A 19,171-nucleotide genomic window follows, 5' to 3' on the forward strand; every position below is an offset into this window, starting at 1 on the left:
GTGAGGGGGGGGGAGTGGAAGGCATGGAGGGCAATCATGGATGTCAGGGACAATGGAGGAGGAAGATGGGACATGGCAGAGGGTGGGGATGGGGAATCAGGGATGGCAAGACAAAGGGCAAGGTATGCAGGATGTAAGAATTAGAAAATTACTTGCTGAGAACATGTATGATGATGTGCTTGATTGAACCAGTGCACAGTGTATTTTGGATGGAAAATTCATTGGTGTGTTGTGATGGTGTATAGTGAATTAAGGTAGAAAATAAAAAAAAAAATTTTGAGGAAAAGCAAGTGGCCACAATGACTTTGGAAAGAATACTTATATGACTATTATTAACAAGATAACATGGATTAATACTTAAATACTGACATTGGTAATAAGGCAGGTTATAAATACAGACACTTCTTCAGCATACTGCTGCTTATTGCCCACATTTATTCTAAACAGCTTCCCATTTTTGCACTCTTTAGTAAAGTGTCTGGCACAATGTGAAAACAAAACAATCTTTTTCTCTTTTCTATTTAAATGGCTCATTTCCCGAGAACGAGTCAGAGTTTCACTTGAGATTTAACCCATGCAGAGGGAAAATTTTGAAATCATCCATGATGAGGATCTATACGTCAATTTCTAAAATGCATTAGGTATTCCACATGTCCTTGCTTTCGAAGCTCAAGTACAAGGGAATTTCAAAAATGGCACAGGAAAGGAATTAAAGTACAAGTTTATTTTGACGCAAACAAAATTGAAACCCAGGCATGATTGTTTCACATTCTGAAGACCCCCTTGAATGTGGAACATTAACAGTCACCTGCTGGTGCCTCATGCTGCAACGCAGGCAGGTTTCTGGGGTCTTCCATGAGCTGCCATGAGTCATGGGTCTGAAACATCCACCATGGCTCTCCTCTCTCCTTCTCTGCCTGGCTCACCCAGCCCCACTGAATCTTCTCCCCCCAGGCCTCTTTGATGGGTCTCATATCTGTTACTGTATGTTGTAGCTTCTACTTTTCCTCCTCTTTTATGAAAGATGGGAAGGAAAGGAAAGAAGTTCCTATTATAGATTCGGTGACTATGAAATTCTTCACAATTTAATTTACTTTTTTGAGAGAGAGATTTTTGCTATAGGGTAGGTGTGCTCGCTCGAGAGACAGAGAGTAACAGAGAGACAGGAAGCGGTGAGAAATCACCACCCAGGGGGATGGCCACACTGCAATCCCTTCTCCTCCATTCCTCTCTTGGGATTTTGGGCATGCATGCACACACGCTTGGCAAGAGTTTTAAGCCATCAGGTCCAGGACTTGAACTGTGGTGACTTGAACTGTGGTTGACTAAGTGGAATTCCAGTGCCTCATGACTTAATTTACTTTTTGAACCTTCCACCAATTGAGAATTAGTTGCAGAAAATCTGCCTTCCGGAGAAGCATGCGTTACTAAAGAGAAAGAATAAAATAACTCCTATTCCCCAAACAAAATAGTGATGTGTTCCAGTATGGTATAGGCATGTTATCTGTATATACAAGTAAACACACATGCTTACATACATGCACATTTTTGAGCCTGACTGTTGTGTACTATAGAGGTAAGCACTTCCTAAGAGTGCTAGGAGAGAGGTAGTTTTATTATCTTCATTTTATAGGTGTCACAGGCCAGCAGTGGAGAGTTAGGATTTGAACTCTTGGCTGATTTGAGGTAGTCAATCTGCTATAATGTTTCTTATGGGTCAAGAAACTGAGAATAGAGAATCATTGCTTTCTTTTAATGCTCTTGACTTCACTGGGGGCTATACAAAGTTAATGTTGGAGTGTGAGGAAAATACTATGACTTGAGGGGTAACTAGTGGTATGGTGCTAATGCAATGCTCTCCAAGGCTGATCTAAATGGGAAGGTTCTGAGTTCAGGCCCAGAAACCTCCCTCAACACACTGGGGCTGGATGAAGCTGGGGGTAGACTGCAGTATAAAGACTGTTGGGGGTGACTCTTTTATTTCTTCCATTGATTACCTTTGTAAAGCTAGTGTGGACTGATGACTGGGCTTTTTTTTTTTTTTAAAGAATTATTTATTTACTTAATTTTATTTGTTATTATTATTTTTAATTCAACCAGAGAAAGAGAGAGAAAGGGAGAGTGAGAAAGCAAGATGTCAGGTCTGGGACTCAAACTATGGTCTCCCATGTGGGAGTGCAGTGCCTCAACCACCTCACCATCTGTTGGCCCCAGAATTTTTATAAAATTGAATTGTCTTATGAACTTGGAAAAACATGTTGATACTCTAGTACATGGAGGTACATATGAGAGTGAAAATGAGAGGCTAAAAGACAGAGAGAGAGATGAGCACTTTCCATGGACTCTGGTTATGCTGTGATCCTCTTGCTCCTGCCCATTTGTATGGGTGCCTGGGTTGGTTCAGGCTGACTGGGCTGAGAACTCAAACCATGGTTCCCATATGGGATCCAGACATTCTTGAGTTGCGCATTATCACTGCACCAAGGAGCCATTCTACCCTTTTTAAAAATGTATTTATTTTTAAATTTTGTTAATTATTATTATAAATTTGCTACAAGGCATATGTGTTCACCAGAGAGAGAGAGAAAGTGAGAAAGCAAGCAGCCAGGTTTGGAACTCGAACAGTGGTCAACCATGCAGGAGTCTAACGCTTTAACCATCACACCACACACTGGCCCCTTCCCTTTCATTTCTTACTGTGAAACCTGAGGTTATCATTTATCCTCGATTTCTTCAAGGCTACCTAAGTTGGCAGCACTGGTCATAATGGACATCAATATTTTTCTTAAGGTTGGGCAAAATGCTTTGTCATCTTGTAATTTAGGACCTCATCTATATACCATTCTGTACCCAAATATTTATCTTACCTCCAAATCCATCAGGCACGTATGTTTTAAGAACGATATTGCAGAAAATTGTTGGCAGTGATAATGGTTTGTTTCCCTCATTTCGAAGGGAAATGTGCCGATAGCCTGCTTGGAGGCCATCCAGTGGCAGGATCCTCTGGCCAATCAGCTTGTTGTTGTCATCGTACACTGCTATTCTCAAGACAGCCAGGTCAGGCAGGATCACCTGCAAACAAAGAGCAGGACTTTTCATTGATTTTTGTAACGCAGCTCCCAAGATCTGGAATCCTGACCCGTCTGTAGTGCTCCCAAATGCTCCTTTATGGGGGAAGTAAATCTGTGATCAATTTGCATTCTAAAGCGAACTGTGACAAACTACAATGCCCAAGGTACTGAAAAAGGCAATCAGAGGGATCAGCAGATGGCACAGTGGTTATGTGGCTGGACTTCCAAATGGCCAACTACAGTTCACATCCTGGACCCGGTGGCTTCAAAGTCACGCTGGCCACATGTGTGTGCGTGCCCGTGATCCTGGGAAGAGAATGGAGAAGTAATTGTAGTGTGGCCATTCCCACTGCAGGATGATTTCTCATTCTCTGTCTCTCTGTCTCTTTAGTAAACATATGTGCCCTATAGCAAAACTCTTACTAAAAAAAAAAAAAAAATCCACAGGCTATTAGAGCAGGTTTCCCCGGAATCCTCTCATCAAAAATGTTAGACAGAATACATGTTAAAGATTATGCTGCCAACCCTTTTTATCTTTTTCTATCCCTACTTCTATAGCAGGTTGAGAAAAAGGAGACCCTTAAAAATAAAATGACTTTCCTGAGTCTCAGAGCTTGTCAGTTTCACAGTGGGGCCTGGGAATTAAGGCTCTTGATTTCAAATCCTGTGATCCGTCTACTGTCCCGGCACTTTCTGACATCTAGCTCTGCCTGTTTTTAAGAATATGGAAAGTATCTTTGGAGAAATGCTTCATTTATAAGAAAACTTATATATAGACTTGGTCCTCCTTTTTTCTTGCATTTCTCAGTTTTAAACAGATTTGGGATATTAAATAAGAGTAAAAATGGGAAATTTAGAAATATTAATGTGCATTGATTCTAAGACAGCTACTCTTGCCATCCCAAAATTGAATAAATGGACATAAAATCCAAAATTAAATGATTGATTCCTTATTCAGATTAAAATAGTAACATGACACACACAAAAAAACCTGACGTGTGTGTGTGTGTGTGTGTGTGTGTGTGTGTGTGTTTTAAAGAGAAGCATTATAGTCTTTTATATTTTTAAATTATTTTTAAAGAATTATTTTATTCAACTTTATTTATTTATTTACTTACTTATTTTAATTTGACCAGAGAGGGACAGAGAAAAGTAATAGTTAGAGTGAGTGAGAGGGAAAGTGAGAAAGCAAGCAGCCAGGTTCAGGACTCAAAAATGTGGTCAGCCATGTGGGAGTCCAGCTCCTTTAACCACTACGCCACCTGCTGGCCCCAACCCAACGTGTTTTAATAGGAATGGCTTTTCATTGTCTATAAGCAACCAGGACATCCTGAATGGTCTGAACACCATAGATAAAGCTGGACAATGAACTGGTTGCCTATTTACAGTTGGAAGTAATATATTTTTTTTTCCTTTTAGAGAGATTTTTGCTATAAGGCACATGTACCCACGAGAGAGACAGAGAGAGAGAAAGTGAGAAATCACAGCTCCCCTCCCCTACCCAAGGGAATGCCCATGTTGCAATGCCTTCTCCATTTCCCTCCTGCAATTTTGGGCATGCATACACACATGCCTGGCATGAGTTTTAAGAGGGGTCTGCGACTCAAACTGCAGTCAGCCATGTGGGAATCTAGCGCCTTAACCACTATGTCACCTGCTGGCTCCCATAGAGGTTATAATTTAATTGCAACTTCATGGAAACGAAGAGGAGAAATCAAGCTAAAATTCAGCCAACATCTTTCACTCTTGTGCCTCAGGTAGTAAGTGGGAAGTTGGGCTTGCTACTCCTGCCTGTAAAATTAGTGCAAAATTCAAAGCCAATAATAACAACATGAAAGAAAATAAACAATAATGACGAAAGGGAAATTAACTTCTTAAGAACAAGGGAGGATCCATAATTGGTATCTTATTTCTGGGACCAGAAGTACCATACATAAACCAAGTCTGATATTTTCTTGTTTTGTCAAAAACAAAAAAATGCCTCAATCAACTTTCTAAATTTCTGAAAATGTGCCTAGGGATTATTCACTATGCTCCCGAACAGTATCCTTCCTGGCAACAGATTCAGCTATAACACATTGGAAACACAGGAAAAAAAAGAAAAAGTACAGCTGTGTATTCAATTTATATCATAGTTTGACAGAAGTAGAAATGGCAACAATGGGAGTTGCACAGGTCATGGTTTTCACATCACAGAGTGAACCCAAAATTCAACATGGCCTATCTTATCAAACCTACATTGCTCTCTAATATGGCTTCTGTAAGCCAGTTGTTCTATTCTGAAATGGAAAACACCTATTTTGTTAAAACAAGAAGTCTTTTTTGCATGTTACACAAGAGGTCTTCCAAAAGTCCACAGATAATGCATAGCATGAAAAAAATATGCATGAATGTCAATTTTTTTTGCTCTAAATCTCATACATTAATTCCATTTTTTCATGAAACTTTAGGAGTCCTCTAGGACAAATGGAGCAGAACTACCTAGAAAACCAGTGTTTAAAGAAGAAGCATGGGCCAGCAGATGGCATGGAGGTTAAGGGAGCTGGATCTTACATAGTCTCTGCCTGATGAGAATCCCAGATTTGGCAGCTGGAAAAACACACCAGGCACATGTGTGTGCATGCCCAAAATCCTAAGAGAAGAATGGCAGAAAAGAGACTGCAATGTGGCCATTTCCCCTGGAGGGGGAGATGATCTCTCACTTTCCCTCTGTCTCTCTCTGAAGAGCACAGGCACCATATATCAAAAAGAAAAAATTAAATCATTTTGGTCAGGAAAACAGAGAGCAGAGAAAAATGGACATTCATTGAGACAGCGTTGCCAATGCATGGACTTTTCAACTCGTTATCAATTGAGATAGAGAAACAAAGGGGAAAAATGGTGAAGAGATTAAAACCTGAATATTACAACAAAGTGACTGTGATTGTTCTTAAAATTGAACAGACAGTATTGGGAGAGAAAAATAAAACAGCTCGCGAAGCACAGAGCCTGTGAGAAGGAATGAATTGCCCTTTCTGGAGAGACAGAGTCATACCCACTGATTCGCATAGTGGCATTTATTGACCTTTATCTTGGGTGCAGCATCTTACTGATTTCTTGGCTAAAAGAACAGTTCAAATTATCATCTACCACCAGGACAGAGAAGAACTCTCCAATGCATGATGGTTCCACCAGGGAGGACATATTTTAAGTGTATTACAAATCTGCAGCCTGGGCATTGACACATACAGAAGGTGAGAGTCCTCAAGGAGGAGAGGAGAATCAAAAGAAAGGCAGAGCCAAAGAGAAACAAGCATATGGCAGGTGCAGAAGAAATCCATTGGACAAATGGAACGAGAAGGCATTGTGGGTTAAATGACTTGCCCCTATGTTATGTAGTACCTATGTATTCAAACACAGCTCCCCAATTTACTAGAGTGACTTTGACAAACGTGACTTTGACTCTGATAATGCCCTACCTTCCGAAATACAAATGATTCTTCATTGTACACCGGGTTGAGTCCATTGTTCATGACCATGCGAGTTCGGAATTCTTTACGTATAGTGTCGGTGGGTAACCCGTACATATCCACTTCTACGTAAGTGCCGATTTTCTTATCTGATAAGAACTGTCCTGATATGACCTGCGGTATCACAGAAATACAACAAGAGAAAAATTAACTCTGTGTAGTCATCAGTAACAAAGAAGGATCAGGAAGTAAAAAATTTTGTTTATTTCAGAGAATTTAAATTATCTATGAAAATAATATATTCATTCCTTATGAAACAAAAGCATTATTAAACAACTATTATAAGCAGTAAAAATGGTTCTAAGCAAAGGTTCTCATTTTAGAACAGTTGAGAAAAAGAAAGAGGAAAATATACATGAATCATATAATACAAAGAAATAGTTTCCAAGCATGTTCATTTCACCTGTGTCCAACCCTATGGAATGATGTGGTGCATTAGATGTTTTCTAAGATCCCTTCATATATCTGAAAATCCTATCATGCTATATTTATTATGAATTGTTTAAAAAGATTTGAAAAGTGATATTTATTTACAAAAAGAACAATCCTAGAATTTGCATGTCATTTGTTACTGATATTGACATGGGTCAACTGTGACAATGTTATATATTTAAAGTCTTTCTACTAAAAAGCAATGGAGAGACTATTTTTCATTTACTTTCCAAATAGCTACAGCCATTTATTATTGGGTCGTCAGAAAAGTGATGATGTATTTCCTATGCAAAAATGCATCATGACCTTTCTGAGGACCCAATAGTTTTTTTTTTCATATTATACAATCATTAATAAGTTTCAAATAGATTTTAAAGATATGATTGACATGACATTTAATAATATATACATATTAAAGGTACACAATTAGATCAGTTTGGACATGTGATTATATCTGTGACCCTATCATCATAACTAAGAAAACAAACATGTCCATCATCCCAGAAGTTTCTTTGTGTTCTTCTGCAATTGATCCTTCTCTTCATCCCTATACAGAATTGGCTACTGACTGGGGACCAGCAGTTAGCGTAATGCTATGTCGCTGGACTCCCACGTAGTCGACCGCGGTTCATGTCCCGGACCCGGTGGCTTAAAACTCATGCCGGGTGCGTGTGCGTGCATGCCCAAGATCCCGAGAGGAGAATGGAGGAAAAGGGATTGCGGCGTGGCCATCCCCCCTGGAGGGCGATTTCTCAGTTTCTGTCTCTCTGTCTGTCTCTGTCTGTCTGGCGAGCACGCGCGCCCTATAGCGAAAACCTCTCCAGAAAAAAAAAAAAATTAGGCATATGGTAATCTTGATTATCACAAACTGCATGCATGCTTTGAAAAATCACATTGTATGCCATAAGGATGTCCAAAATAATAAATTATAAAATTAAATTTAAAAAGAAAAACTGTGTCTCATAAGAAGAAAAGGGGAAATTTAGTCAAATTTGTCAAATTTAGTCAAAAATTAAGTCAAATTTGAGAGCAACACACAAATCTTGCAACTTGACATGAACTAGTATAATTGTGATTTCCTTTCGGGACCATTGGCATACATATTTCCATTACTCTGTGACAAGCAGAGGCCTTACCTGTACTGAACAAGTGGCTGCAATAACTCCGTCAACAGGAGTTTCAGAAAAGGGATCAAAGGTTCTATCTGGTCGTCTCATGAAATCTGGTTTAAGAAGGTACCTGGTAGGGCGCAGAAGCATAGAAGGAGATTATTGTACTAGTAGCTTTTGAAAGACTAAAACACTCACTATTTTAAACACTGAACACCACCTGTTCCCATCTGTAACTTAGGAGCTAGGCCTCTAGGCAGACAGTCCTAAGGATTAAAGAGAATGTGTCTGTCCTTTTGGATAACAGGAAAGAGCATCAAAGAAAGAATAGTCTGTTAAGTTACAGGCTCAGTGAAACCAGAGCTTTCTGATACTCCCATCTTATCTTGAACTTTCTTAGGTCACAGTCCCCTTTAGATATGTTTCTTATAATGCATAATATAAACTATAAATAGTAGCAATAAAAACAAATTACATTAGTACTAATTATCAAAATATGAAAAATACTCCCCATTAGTTCTAATTGTCAAAATATGAAAAATACCCGTGAAGGTCCCTCAGCGGTTCATGTACTGGAAGCTTGCTCCTCAATGTATTTGAGTTGATGGGATAGGGGGTAGGAGCTGGTGGGTGGTGTTTAGATCATGGAGCTACTGCCTTCATGAATAGATGAGTATCCACTTTCAGAAGGAAGGGAGAGAGCTCTTGCTTTCGCAGAAATGGATTAGTTCCCATGAGAGCGGGTTGCTATAAAAGTAAGATGGCTGCCCATGAGTCATGCTGTCTCTCTGTGCTCATGCCAGCTTTCCTTCTTGCTCCTGTGGGCCATGTTGTGGTGTAGGGCTAGAACTGGCCAGGTGCTGGCCCATGCTCTTGGACTTACCAGCCACTGGTATTGTGAGCTAAATAGACCTTATTTGCTAGAAATCACCCCGTATCAGGAGTTTCTGTTTAGCAACACAATAATGGCCTAAGACAAATAGTAATCAGAACAGTCTGGTACTGGCAAAAGGACAGACATATAAATCAGTGAGACGGCATTAAAAGTCTAGAAATAAACCCATGGATCTATGGTCAGCTGATTTTTGACAAGGATGACAAGACCATTCAGTAGAAAGAACAGTCTTTTAAACAAATGATGCTAGGACAACTGGATAGCTACATGCACAAAACTAAAACTGGACCCTTACCTCATGCCATATACAAAAGTTCACTCAAAATAGATCAAAGTAGTAAATGTAAGAGCCAAAACTATCTATACTACTCCTAAAAGAAAACAAGGGCAAATCTTCATCATCTTGGGTTTGGCAATGGATTCTTAAGACATAATACCAAAATCATAGTGACAAGAGAAAAAAATTAGATAAATTAAACATCCTCATAAAAACTTTTTTACTTCAAAGGACACTACAAAAACTTTTGTGCTTCAAAGGACTATCAAGAAAATGAAAAGACAGGCCACAGACAGAGAAAATATTTGCAAATCATAACTTTTATAAAGGTGTGTACCTAAAATACAGAAAGAATAAATAGTTCAGTTTTTAAAAATGGGAAAATGACCTGAACACACCATATCTGGGAAGGTTACTGGTTCACACCTAGAGACCTTGGAGCATGCTAGGTGCTTGTGTGCCCATGATCCTGACTGGCTGAAGCTGGAGGTGGACTGCAGCAAGACCCTGTCAGGGGTCCTGTATCTTCCTCTCTTTTCTGTTTCTCTCATCCATGGAATAAACAAATAAATTAAAAAAATAAATAAGAAGCATAAAATAAGAGCCTATAGAGATTAGACAGGACCATCAGGTAAGCCTGGTTTAGGAAACTTAGCAAGTTTGACTTGAAAGAGACAGCCTAGGGGGGGGACCCTGCCACTCAAGAGTTCCAGGGGCCAAGCAGGTTCAGGACGCCAAACATTGTGAGGGAGGAGGAGCTGGAGCTTGGTGGGTGCCAGCACTGTCTTCATGGGTGTGTGACCCGTGTAGTGACTGATGTAGCTGCCAGAACATAGAAGGGCCTCACATTTGGTTTAATGCTCTGCAGCCACTGTCTTAAAATTCTTAATAGTTTGTGATGGAACCAGCAGTTAGTGTAATGGCTATGTCGCTGAACTCCCATGTAGTTGACGGCGGTTCAAGTCCCAGACCCGGTGACTTAAACTCACGCCAGGCGCGTGTGCGTGCGTGCCCAAGATCCCGAGGGGAGAATGGAGGACAAGGGATTGCGGCGTGGCCATCCCCCCTTGGGGGTGAGTTCTCGCTTTCTATCTCTCTGTCTCTCTCTGTCTTTCTGGAGAGCACATGCACCCTAAAGTAAAAACCTCTAGGAAAAAAAAAAAAGAAAAAGAAAATTCTTAATAGTTTGTGAGGAAAGGAGCTCATTGTTTTCCTTTTGCATTGGGCCCCACAAATTACATAGCTGGTCTTTCCTATCTGGTGCTCTGCAGTACAGGAAATGAACTAGTTTCAGGCAGGCAAGTCTATGTGATAGACACAGGCATGGGTCAAAGTCAATGGGAAGAGATGGATCTAAGGATTTTCTGTGGACTCTGTAGGGCTTTGAAAGTGAAGAAAAGAAGAGAAGAAAGGCCTTTAGACAGGCTGTGAACAGGAGCCTTAAAATCAGAAGATGGGGGTTGCTATGGTATGAATGTTTATGTACTCCCTTCCCAATTCATATGTTAAAGCATAATTGCCAATGCCACAATCTTAAGAGGTAAGGATTCGGGGAGGGTATTACATCATCATTGAGGAAGCCTGTTTTTCCTGTACCCTGTGAGGACATGGGAATAAGGTGCCATCTGTGAAGCTTGGTGGCTACATGATTTTAGACTTGCTTCCAGAATAATGAATAAGAAGTAGTATTATTTATGAATTGTCCAGTCTAAGGTATTTTGTTACAGTAGTCCAAATGGACTGAGAGAAATCATAAGGAAATACATCCTGCTTCATCACACTTCAGATGCCATTGGCTGTCCAACACACCGTTATTCTACCAACCAGAAAGCAAAATGGCTGCTGACTATAATTGCAAGATGCCGTTGATTATAAGACACATTCCATTTGAGAATTATGTATAGAGCATGCATCATTGAATCATGAAACTCAGCAGCTTGAAACTCACTTTGGGCACAGGTGCGTGCATGCCCAAAATCCCAAGAGGAGAATGGAGAAGGGACTATGTTGTGGGCATCCCCCCCGGGAGGTGATTTCTCACTGTCTCTCTATTTCTTTCTATCTCTCTGGTGAGCACATGCACCCCATAGCAAAAAATAAATAAATAAATAACATCTCTCCCCCTCAAACAAAAATCTATACAGGTGGGTGGTGGATGACAAGGGCAATACTGTGAGAGAAGCACAGTCCCTGGTTGGCTGTGTGCTCGAATGTGCTCCTGGGCAGGCCAGCCCCACCTGTACCTATATCAAGGGTACAGCAGCGTACAGGTGAGGATGAGTGTTTCTATTTTCTGTAAGTGACAGTCTTTGCTTTTTGCTTCTAGGTATGAGGAAAATGGAAAGACACAGATAGCACAACACTGCCAATGCTTCAACATTGGTCTGCCCACCGCATGGTCTATTTTTCAGCCTCTTCAATGGGGCATAGGTTTTTGGTCACCTGGCCTCAAATACATCAGTGCAAAATTCTGGCTAAAGCAGCAACCCCGTCCTTGTTTCTTAATATATTTTTAAAATAAATGAAAATATTTAAAAATGTACAATGGTGCAAAAGTGAGTCCTAAACAGGTGAACAATGGTGCAGAACTCCTGAAAGTAATACACTGGACTCATGGAAAATGGCCTCTTTTATCCAGAAACAAGTTTCCTCACTGCAGCAAACTAGGCTGCTAGGGTATACTGAGGTTAATGTGGAAAGTACTTTAAGCATCCCTGGGCCACTCAGAAGGTTCTGGAAAGTGAACATAGACATGTCCTAGGCTTTTTAAAGGCTCACTTTGAAAAGATCAATCATGGCATTTTGCATGGTCTGTGCGTGTGTGTGTGGGGGGATCATTCATAAGATCTTAAGCTTTTCTTATACCTCGCTTTGCACAGAAATTTGCAGTTCCTGAAGAACTTTCATATATACTCACTCATTCAACCTTACTGAGCTTTCACAACTGGTACCTGAACACCTAGTGAAGACGATACAGCAGACCTTATTCAAGAGTCACCAGGACAACAGATGAAAGGACTCAGTTCTAATTCTGGCAAGAACAGTGGGTGGGGGGGTGGTTATAATAAAGGGATAAGTGGGGGTCAATGGATGGAAAATTTCTGAGAGGCAACATCAAAGATAATGAGTAAAATGGCTAAAATAACTTGAAAAGATTCTTGTCAAAGGCAGGCCAGGCTGGGAACCAGCAGTTAGCGTAATGGCTATGTCGCTGGACTCCCACGTAGTCGACCGCGGTTCGTGTCCCGGACCCGGTGGCTTAAAACTCACGCCGGGCGCGAGTGCGTGTGTGCCCAAGATCCCGGGAGGAGAATGGAGGAGAGGGGATTGCGGCGTGACCATCCCCCCTGGGGGGTGATTTCTCGCTTTCTGTCTCTATGTCTCTCTCTGTCTGTCTGGCGAGCGCACGCGCCCTACAGTGAAAATCTCTCCAAAAAAAAAAAAAAAAAAAGGCAGGCAAGGATGATAGATCATTAAGGGTGGTCAGATAGGAAGGGCTGGGTATTTCCACTAAACTAACTTAGCAGGAGTCTTACTCTAACTAAAGTCTATAAGGACAGAGAAGGAAGGAAGTCCAAGGATGGATGTACTGAGAAGAGACTAAGGAGCTGAACGACAGTTTTAGTCACACGCCATTTCCCCCTCTTGCTCAAGGGAAGAGACCCTCCCCATATGGCCAGTGTCAAGATCAAGCAGAGATTTAAGGTTCAGAATCTAACACACTTGCCTGAGGTAACATAACTAGTATGCGGAGGGGCTGGGACATGGGATTCAAATCCATGTCTTTGGATACCCAGCTTAGACTTTTATCTTCAGGCGACAGCTGTCCCCTTGGGGCTCCACTGCCTCAGTCCACTACTGGGTCTCCACCAAGCAATTTATGTGCAAAGTCTCCTGCTTATGGATACTTGGCATCAAATAACAATACAGCTTTGACACAACTGTACAACATGTGTCAGCCCTTTCTGTCTAACTCAAGTCATGTATGGCTTAAGAACAGGGGTTAATTCTGAGACATGCATCGATAGGCAATTTCACCCTTGTGCCAAAACTAGAGTGTACTTACACACACCTAGATGACAGTGCCTACTACACACCAAGGGTATATGGCAAAACCTTATGGGATTAGTGTTGTGTATGTGGCCTGTTGGCCTGTTGTTGACCAAAATGTCATTACACAGCACATGACATGCTCTGTCATGTGTGTGACAGGTGATGCAGGCAACATACCCATCATGTGTGTGTGCAGGTACACTGGCAGGGAGCCATCCAGCAGGCTGGCATACACAGGGAGGGACCACTTTGAAAAGTCATTGAAGAAAAATGTTATCATAACTGGTTGTTTTCCTTGATGAAAACTAGGACATCCAAGGAGCCACTATGAAGAAGTTCCTGACTTCAACTCCAATGGGTTAGTCTACGGGACTTTGGGCTGTGGTTTGGGAATATTTCCTCATAGTGCTGCTTGGGGACAGATGCATAGGGAAAAAACAGCCATATAGTTATCCAATTCCTATAGAATTCTACCTTCATGTTTTCATTTAGTCTTTCAGTGCTTCAGTGGAATTAACATATCCTATTTCAATTCCTGGCTCACAGATTTTAAAGACTGCTGTTGAAGTAAACTAGAACAACATTCATAGCATTATTTTTTTGATAACTGCTATTTATGAGACATGCAAGAGAAAGCAAAAGAGAACAAAGGTTTGTTCCCAGCTGAATGAAATTCAACTTGACACACACAACTTCATCATATATGAAATTACCCTCATTTCTATATTTGTTCTAAGTAAAATACCCATATTTAATGTCTACATCTCTAGTTAATGTCCAAATAAGCAACGCTCGTGACATGTCTCATGTATAAAAGCATCCACTATGGAGTTCAAGTGAGAGCGCTAAACTCTGTTATAGAGTGTGTATGATGAAATGCTTAACTTGTGGTTGGAAAAAAACATTGCTTGGTAAAACGGGGCAGATAAAGAATGTGTATTTGCAAATATGATCTCTCTAGAGATTTCATTAATTTTTATTTCTTCCCCAAAGCAAGCTTTAATTCCACAGCCTCTAATTAAAAATGACATAGTTTCATTACAGCAGTAGTATGTAGTCCTGAAACTAGGTGACAACAGTTTAAATCATATTACTCACCCGCATGATCCATTATACTCAAATTTTCCCTGATTCAATTGCATCGCTAAATCTGTCAAGAGACAAAAATAATTTAGCATCTTGTCTCCCCGGACAAAGAAGATCTTGAAGGGGTGATTTTAACTGGTGGAAATCAGACTGCCCTCTAGATCCAAAGGTCCCTCTTTAACACCCAAAGGTGTTCAAAGAACACAGTTCTTCCATGTTGAAATGATCCCATGTTTGATTTCAGTTGAACGTAAAATGTGTTCATATAAAGATCATGGCAGAATTATTTTGAAAACTGGATTCAACCTGAGTCAGGTGATTACTATCAAGAGTACAGATGTCCAACCGATGATGGTTGAAGAATGTGTGCCATATGACCTCAGGGGAAGAGGACATTGGTGATACCTATTAGGGTCAGTGTGAATTTAAAACTTAAGAAAAAAGAATAAAAAAAGAGAAAGGTAAATATCACGTGACTTGTTCCCAGCATGAGACTCTGGGAGAATTCTTCTAGTGAGGTCTGCAATGCAGAGTGGTTCAAAAAAACCAAAAGCCAAACCATGCTGCAGAATTAATCTTATAAAGTTAGGTTTTGTGACACATACCTATCTTACTTCTCTTCTGTTATTTCTAACCTTAATATAGTAATTGTAGGCTCTTAAGCAAATCTCAAAAACTTTAAAAAATTTGTTTGCACATTGATGAGTTTACTGCTCACCTTCTAAAAAAGAAATCGTACAGTCACATGTCACATGTCACTGAATGATGGGGACACATTCTGAGAAAACTGTCATTAGGCAATTTCATTATTGTGCAAACACTGAACATCACAGAGCATACTTATACAAACCCAGACAGTATTGCCTACTACACACCTGGGCTGTATGGTACAAGCTTATGACCACCAGTGCGTGTGCAAGCTATCATGGACTGAAATGTCACCAGGCTCACATGGCTGTATATTGAAAATATTCTTGAGACCAGCAGTTGGTGTAATGGCTATTTCACTGAACTCCCATGTAATCAACTGTGGTTCAAGTCCCAGACCTGGTGGCTTAAACTCACACTGGGTGCATGTGTGCTCAAGATCCCAAGGGAAGAGAGGAGAAGGGACTGCATGGCCATCCCCCTCGGGTGTGATTTCTCACTTTCTGACTCTCTGTCTCTCTGGAAAGTGCACATGCCCTATAAAAAAACAAAAACAAAAACAAAAAACCTCTCAAAAAAAAACAACCAAAAAAGAAAACATTCCTTCCAGCCCATTTTCGAGGACCAAGATTTAGATTAGTACCCCTAGGAATCTATAATTCCTTATATACCATTATAATGGAGCTTATTCCATAATACTCTTCATTTTTATGGAGAGTACTTTTCCGGTGTGGTTGATAGTTGGTGACTGTTCAGCGTGGTCAGGGTACTTTCCAAAGGAGAAATGAGTCAGAGTTATTGTGCAAAGCGACTCAAACTCTTTTCCCTCAATTGTGCCCCTGGAAACAAAGGGAGTAAGTCTGATCCAAAAATATTAGGTATATCTTGGAATGGGGATACTGATTAACAGAATCATCACAGCATTTATGAAAGGAATTTCCATTTAAATCTCTTCTACCATTGTTTTATTGTTCTGTTTTGGATTTTTAAATTTCTCACTGTTACATAAATCCAACAACACGCTGTTTTGCCATATGTCTGCTTCCTTTAAGAAACGCCTACAGCCAACTGATGGCAATTGTCGGCACTATCAAAATGTCTCGTGGAATTTGGGGTCACTGGACATCAGTTTTTACCTGGGGTTTGATAGTTCAGAGAAACCATCTGGCAGCCAGCGTTCCAGAAAATCTGAGGCATGTAATTACTGGAATCGACTCGACCTCCCTTGGGGTAAATGCGACTCATTTGCCGTTTATTATAACTGTGTAACTTATTAAGGAAAACGGGAAAGAAAGGGCCCTACAGCAGAGATAAATAAATAACCGAGAGCTAAAACAACAAAGGTCTGGGCCAACAATGACATCCTGTAGACAACACAAACCGCATATCACATGGACACATAACACTCAAGAGAAAATCACAGTTTGTCGTGCAGAGTATAAAAGCGATTCATATTTGGACTGATTATTAGAGCTACCGTGGTCCTTCACATATATTATTTTATTAGCTCTGTAACCAAAATTATACATAAATCGTTTATCTATTCCAGAGATTCCTGCCACCTCTAAAAAGCACCAACCACTCACTCCATTTGATTCATAAGGATACTTTACAAATTCAATGGCGTGTGTCTTCAGGTAGCCAAGACCAACTGACTCATTAAAAGATGACATGTTATAATGAATATTGCGTTCTGTAAAACAAAAACAAAGATGCACTCAGAGATCCTGCTATCAAACCCTCATGTAAAGACGAGTAATAAATTTAGTTACATCTGAATCACGAGGCTTTGGAGACCAATGTTATGTCAGAAGCCCCCACTTTCGGTAACATCCTGGGGCTGGAGATGGCTGTCTTAAATTTAAAAAAAGGGGGAGGTTCCTAAGTGAAATTTGGAGTCATTAAACAAATTATGTGTACATAGATTGCTACAGCCACTCCTGAAATATATATATATTTTGATGATGATTATGGATTTTATATCTCCCAAATAATTATTATTTACATATTTCAGATTTTTTTTTTGATTGAAAGTTTCCTGAAAGCATATGAAATACAAGAGCCAAGCACTAATAAATCCATAGTCTCTCAGAGCCACCTTGTGGATGATGTGGGGAATAGCAACACAGCGCTATGGCATGCGAAGGACAGGAGGCTATGTGGTCTGTGAAACAAAAATAAGAGAAGTGAAGTGGAACAGTTTCCATGCTCAGAAAGGAAAATGGCAACCAGCCAGATCAGAGCTCAGCTCCGTACTAAAAGCAAAGCAGACAAAAAAACCTCTTGCATTTAACCTTTAGTGTTACCTTCAGCCACATGGAAACCTTGAAACTTTACAGGCTGTGCGTAGTTGATCATTGTAGACAAATAGGGATGGATATTAGTGGTAGCACCTACATATTTATAAGAGGCCATCCACGCTTGTTCATCTTCTACAGTAACCAGGCCCTACAAGCAGAAGGAAGAGAACATAGATACCCATGAGTTGAGTGGGATTCACAGATACATGCTGCAGACTTCCTTATTAAGACGATTTGCACACAAACGTGAAAGAGAGAGACCTGTTTCATCCTCGACTGTGCTAAAGGTTAATTTAAGAAAACCTAATGTCCACTGTAGCTCCAACATAATGCAAAAGGAGAGAATCATAGGAACATATAATCATATTAACACACAAACATATTAAGCTTATCTTAACATTTTTAGGACATTAATTGAAAAGAAACTGTACAATACTCAAGAAACTAGAATAAGCCTCAGCCCGGCCACAGTGGAGCAGTGATAGATCAACGTTCTGCAATGTTGGAAGCCATAGGGAAGATCAAGGTTCAGTTCCCAGGTTGACCAGTCTATGCTGGACATACAAGCATAAGCCTGAATTCCTGGCTGGCTGAAAGGCTGGGAGTTAGGGGGATTTCAATGTGAGACCCTGTTGAAGGTGCTTGGGTTTCTTTCTTTCTTGGAAATAAATAAACAAACTTATAAACTACATCAGGCTTCACAGCACTGCTCTGAAACATGTACAAAAATATTATTCATATTTCATAAGTGAAGCACAAAGACAAAACTATGGCTCTCAAATTTTAGTGTGCATCAGTCACCTGGAAGATTCCTGGACCTAACTGTCAGAATTTCTAATGAAGTGAGTCTAAGGCCCAGCCCAAGAATTCACAGTTCCATAACTAGGTTCCAAGTGCTAATGATATGGCTAGTCTGGCCACCACACCTATAGCACTCACTTGCCATAGAATTTAAAATACATTCATAAGTGAATTATGGTATTTTTAAAAAGCACTTATTCTTAAAGTCATCTGACAAATCACTGTATAGGACAACACAGTGCTACCACGTGCAAAAAACATGCGGCTGTATCTGCTATGAAACAAAATTTCATTAATTTGCACAAAGGAAAATGAAAGTAAATTATTTTACTTTATTTCTTGAAAAATCAGAACAAACCAACAATGAATATACACTATCAAAAGTGATCAACTTTTTTTTTTTATAAAAGAAGGGGACCAGCAGTTGGCGTAATGACTATGTTGCTCGACTCCCATGTGGTCGACCACAGTTCGAGTCCCGGACCCCAGTGGCTTAAACTCATGTTGGGCATGCGTGCCCAAGATCCCAAGGAGAGAATGAAGGAGAAGGGATTGTGGTGTGGCCATCCCCCGTGGGGGGTAATTTCTCACTTTCTGTCTCTGTCTTTCTGGTGAATGCACATGCCCTACAGCAAAAAACTCTCTCTCAAAAAAAAAAAAAAAAAGAAAAAGAAGGAGAAGAACAAGAAGACTCTCTCTCAGCAGTGGTATCAATTGATAGTCAATTGATAGTGGCTATCAATTGATAGTGGCTATCAATACTCTCCAATGATGATACCACATGAAAAGGTCACAGGTTCACATCCCAAGGTCTCCTGGTACAGCTAGGTGTGCAACTGTGTGCTCATGGTTCTGGCTGGCTAATGTAGGGGGTAGATTGCAGCACAAAGACCCTGTTGATGATGTCCCCCTCCTGTTCTCCTCTCTCTCATGGAAGAAATAATTAAATAGACTTTTTAGAAAAGTGATCAATATTTGGTTGAGAATTCT

At 40.3% G+C, this 19,171-nt stretch overlaps 1 protein-coding gene across 1 annotated transcript in view; it reads right to left on the bottom strand.

The window, feature by feature from the left end:
• Positions 1-19,171, bottom strand: part of PLCB4 (phospholipase C beta 4) — a 472,346-nt gene that overhangs the window by 61,593 nt on the left and 391,582 nt on the right. Inside the window, exons 20-26 of the mRNA XM_006150920.2 lie at positions 17,387-17,528; positions 16,689-16,773; positions 16,217-16,341; positions 14,445-14,496; positions 8,149-8,251; positions 6,530-6,694; positions 2,868-3,072 (exon numbers count right to left, since the gene is read on the bottom strand). Coding sequence (XP_006150982.1) covers positions 2,868-3,072; positions 6,530-6,694; positions 8,149-8,251; positions 14,445-14,496; positions 16,217-16,341; positions 16,689-16,773; positions 17,387-17,528 — 877 coding nt within the window. The remainder of the gene's footprint in view (positions 1-2,867; positions 3,073-6,529; positions 6,695-8,148; positions 8,252-14,444; positions 14,497-16,216; positions 16,342-16,688; positions 16,774-17,386; positions 17,529-19,171) is intronic.

This window comes from Tupaia chinensis, unplaced genomic scaffold (genome assembly GCF_000334495.1).
Source record: "Tupaia chinensis unplaced genomic scaffold, TupChi_1.0 Scaffold000305_1, whole genome shotgun sequence".
Classification (NCBI taxonomy): domain Eukaryota; kingdom Metazoa; phylum Chordata; class Mammalia; order Scandentia; family Tupaiidae; genus Tupaia; species Tupaia belangeri.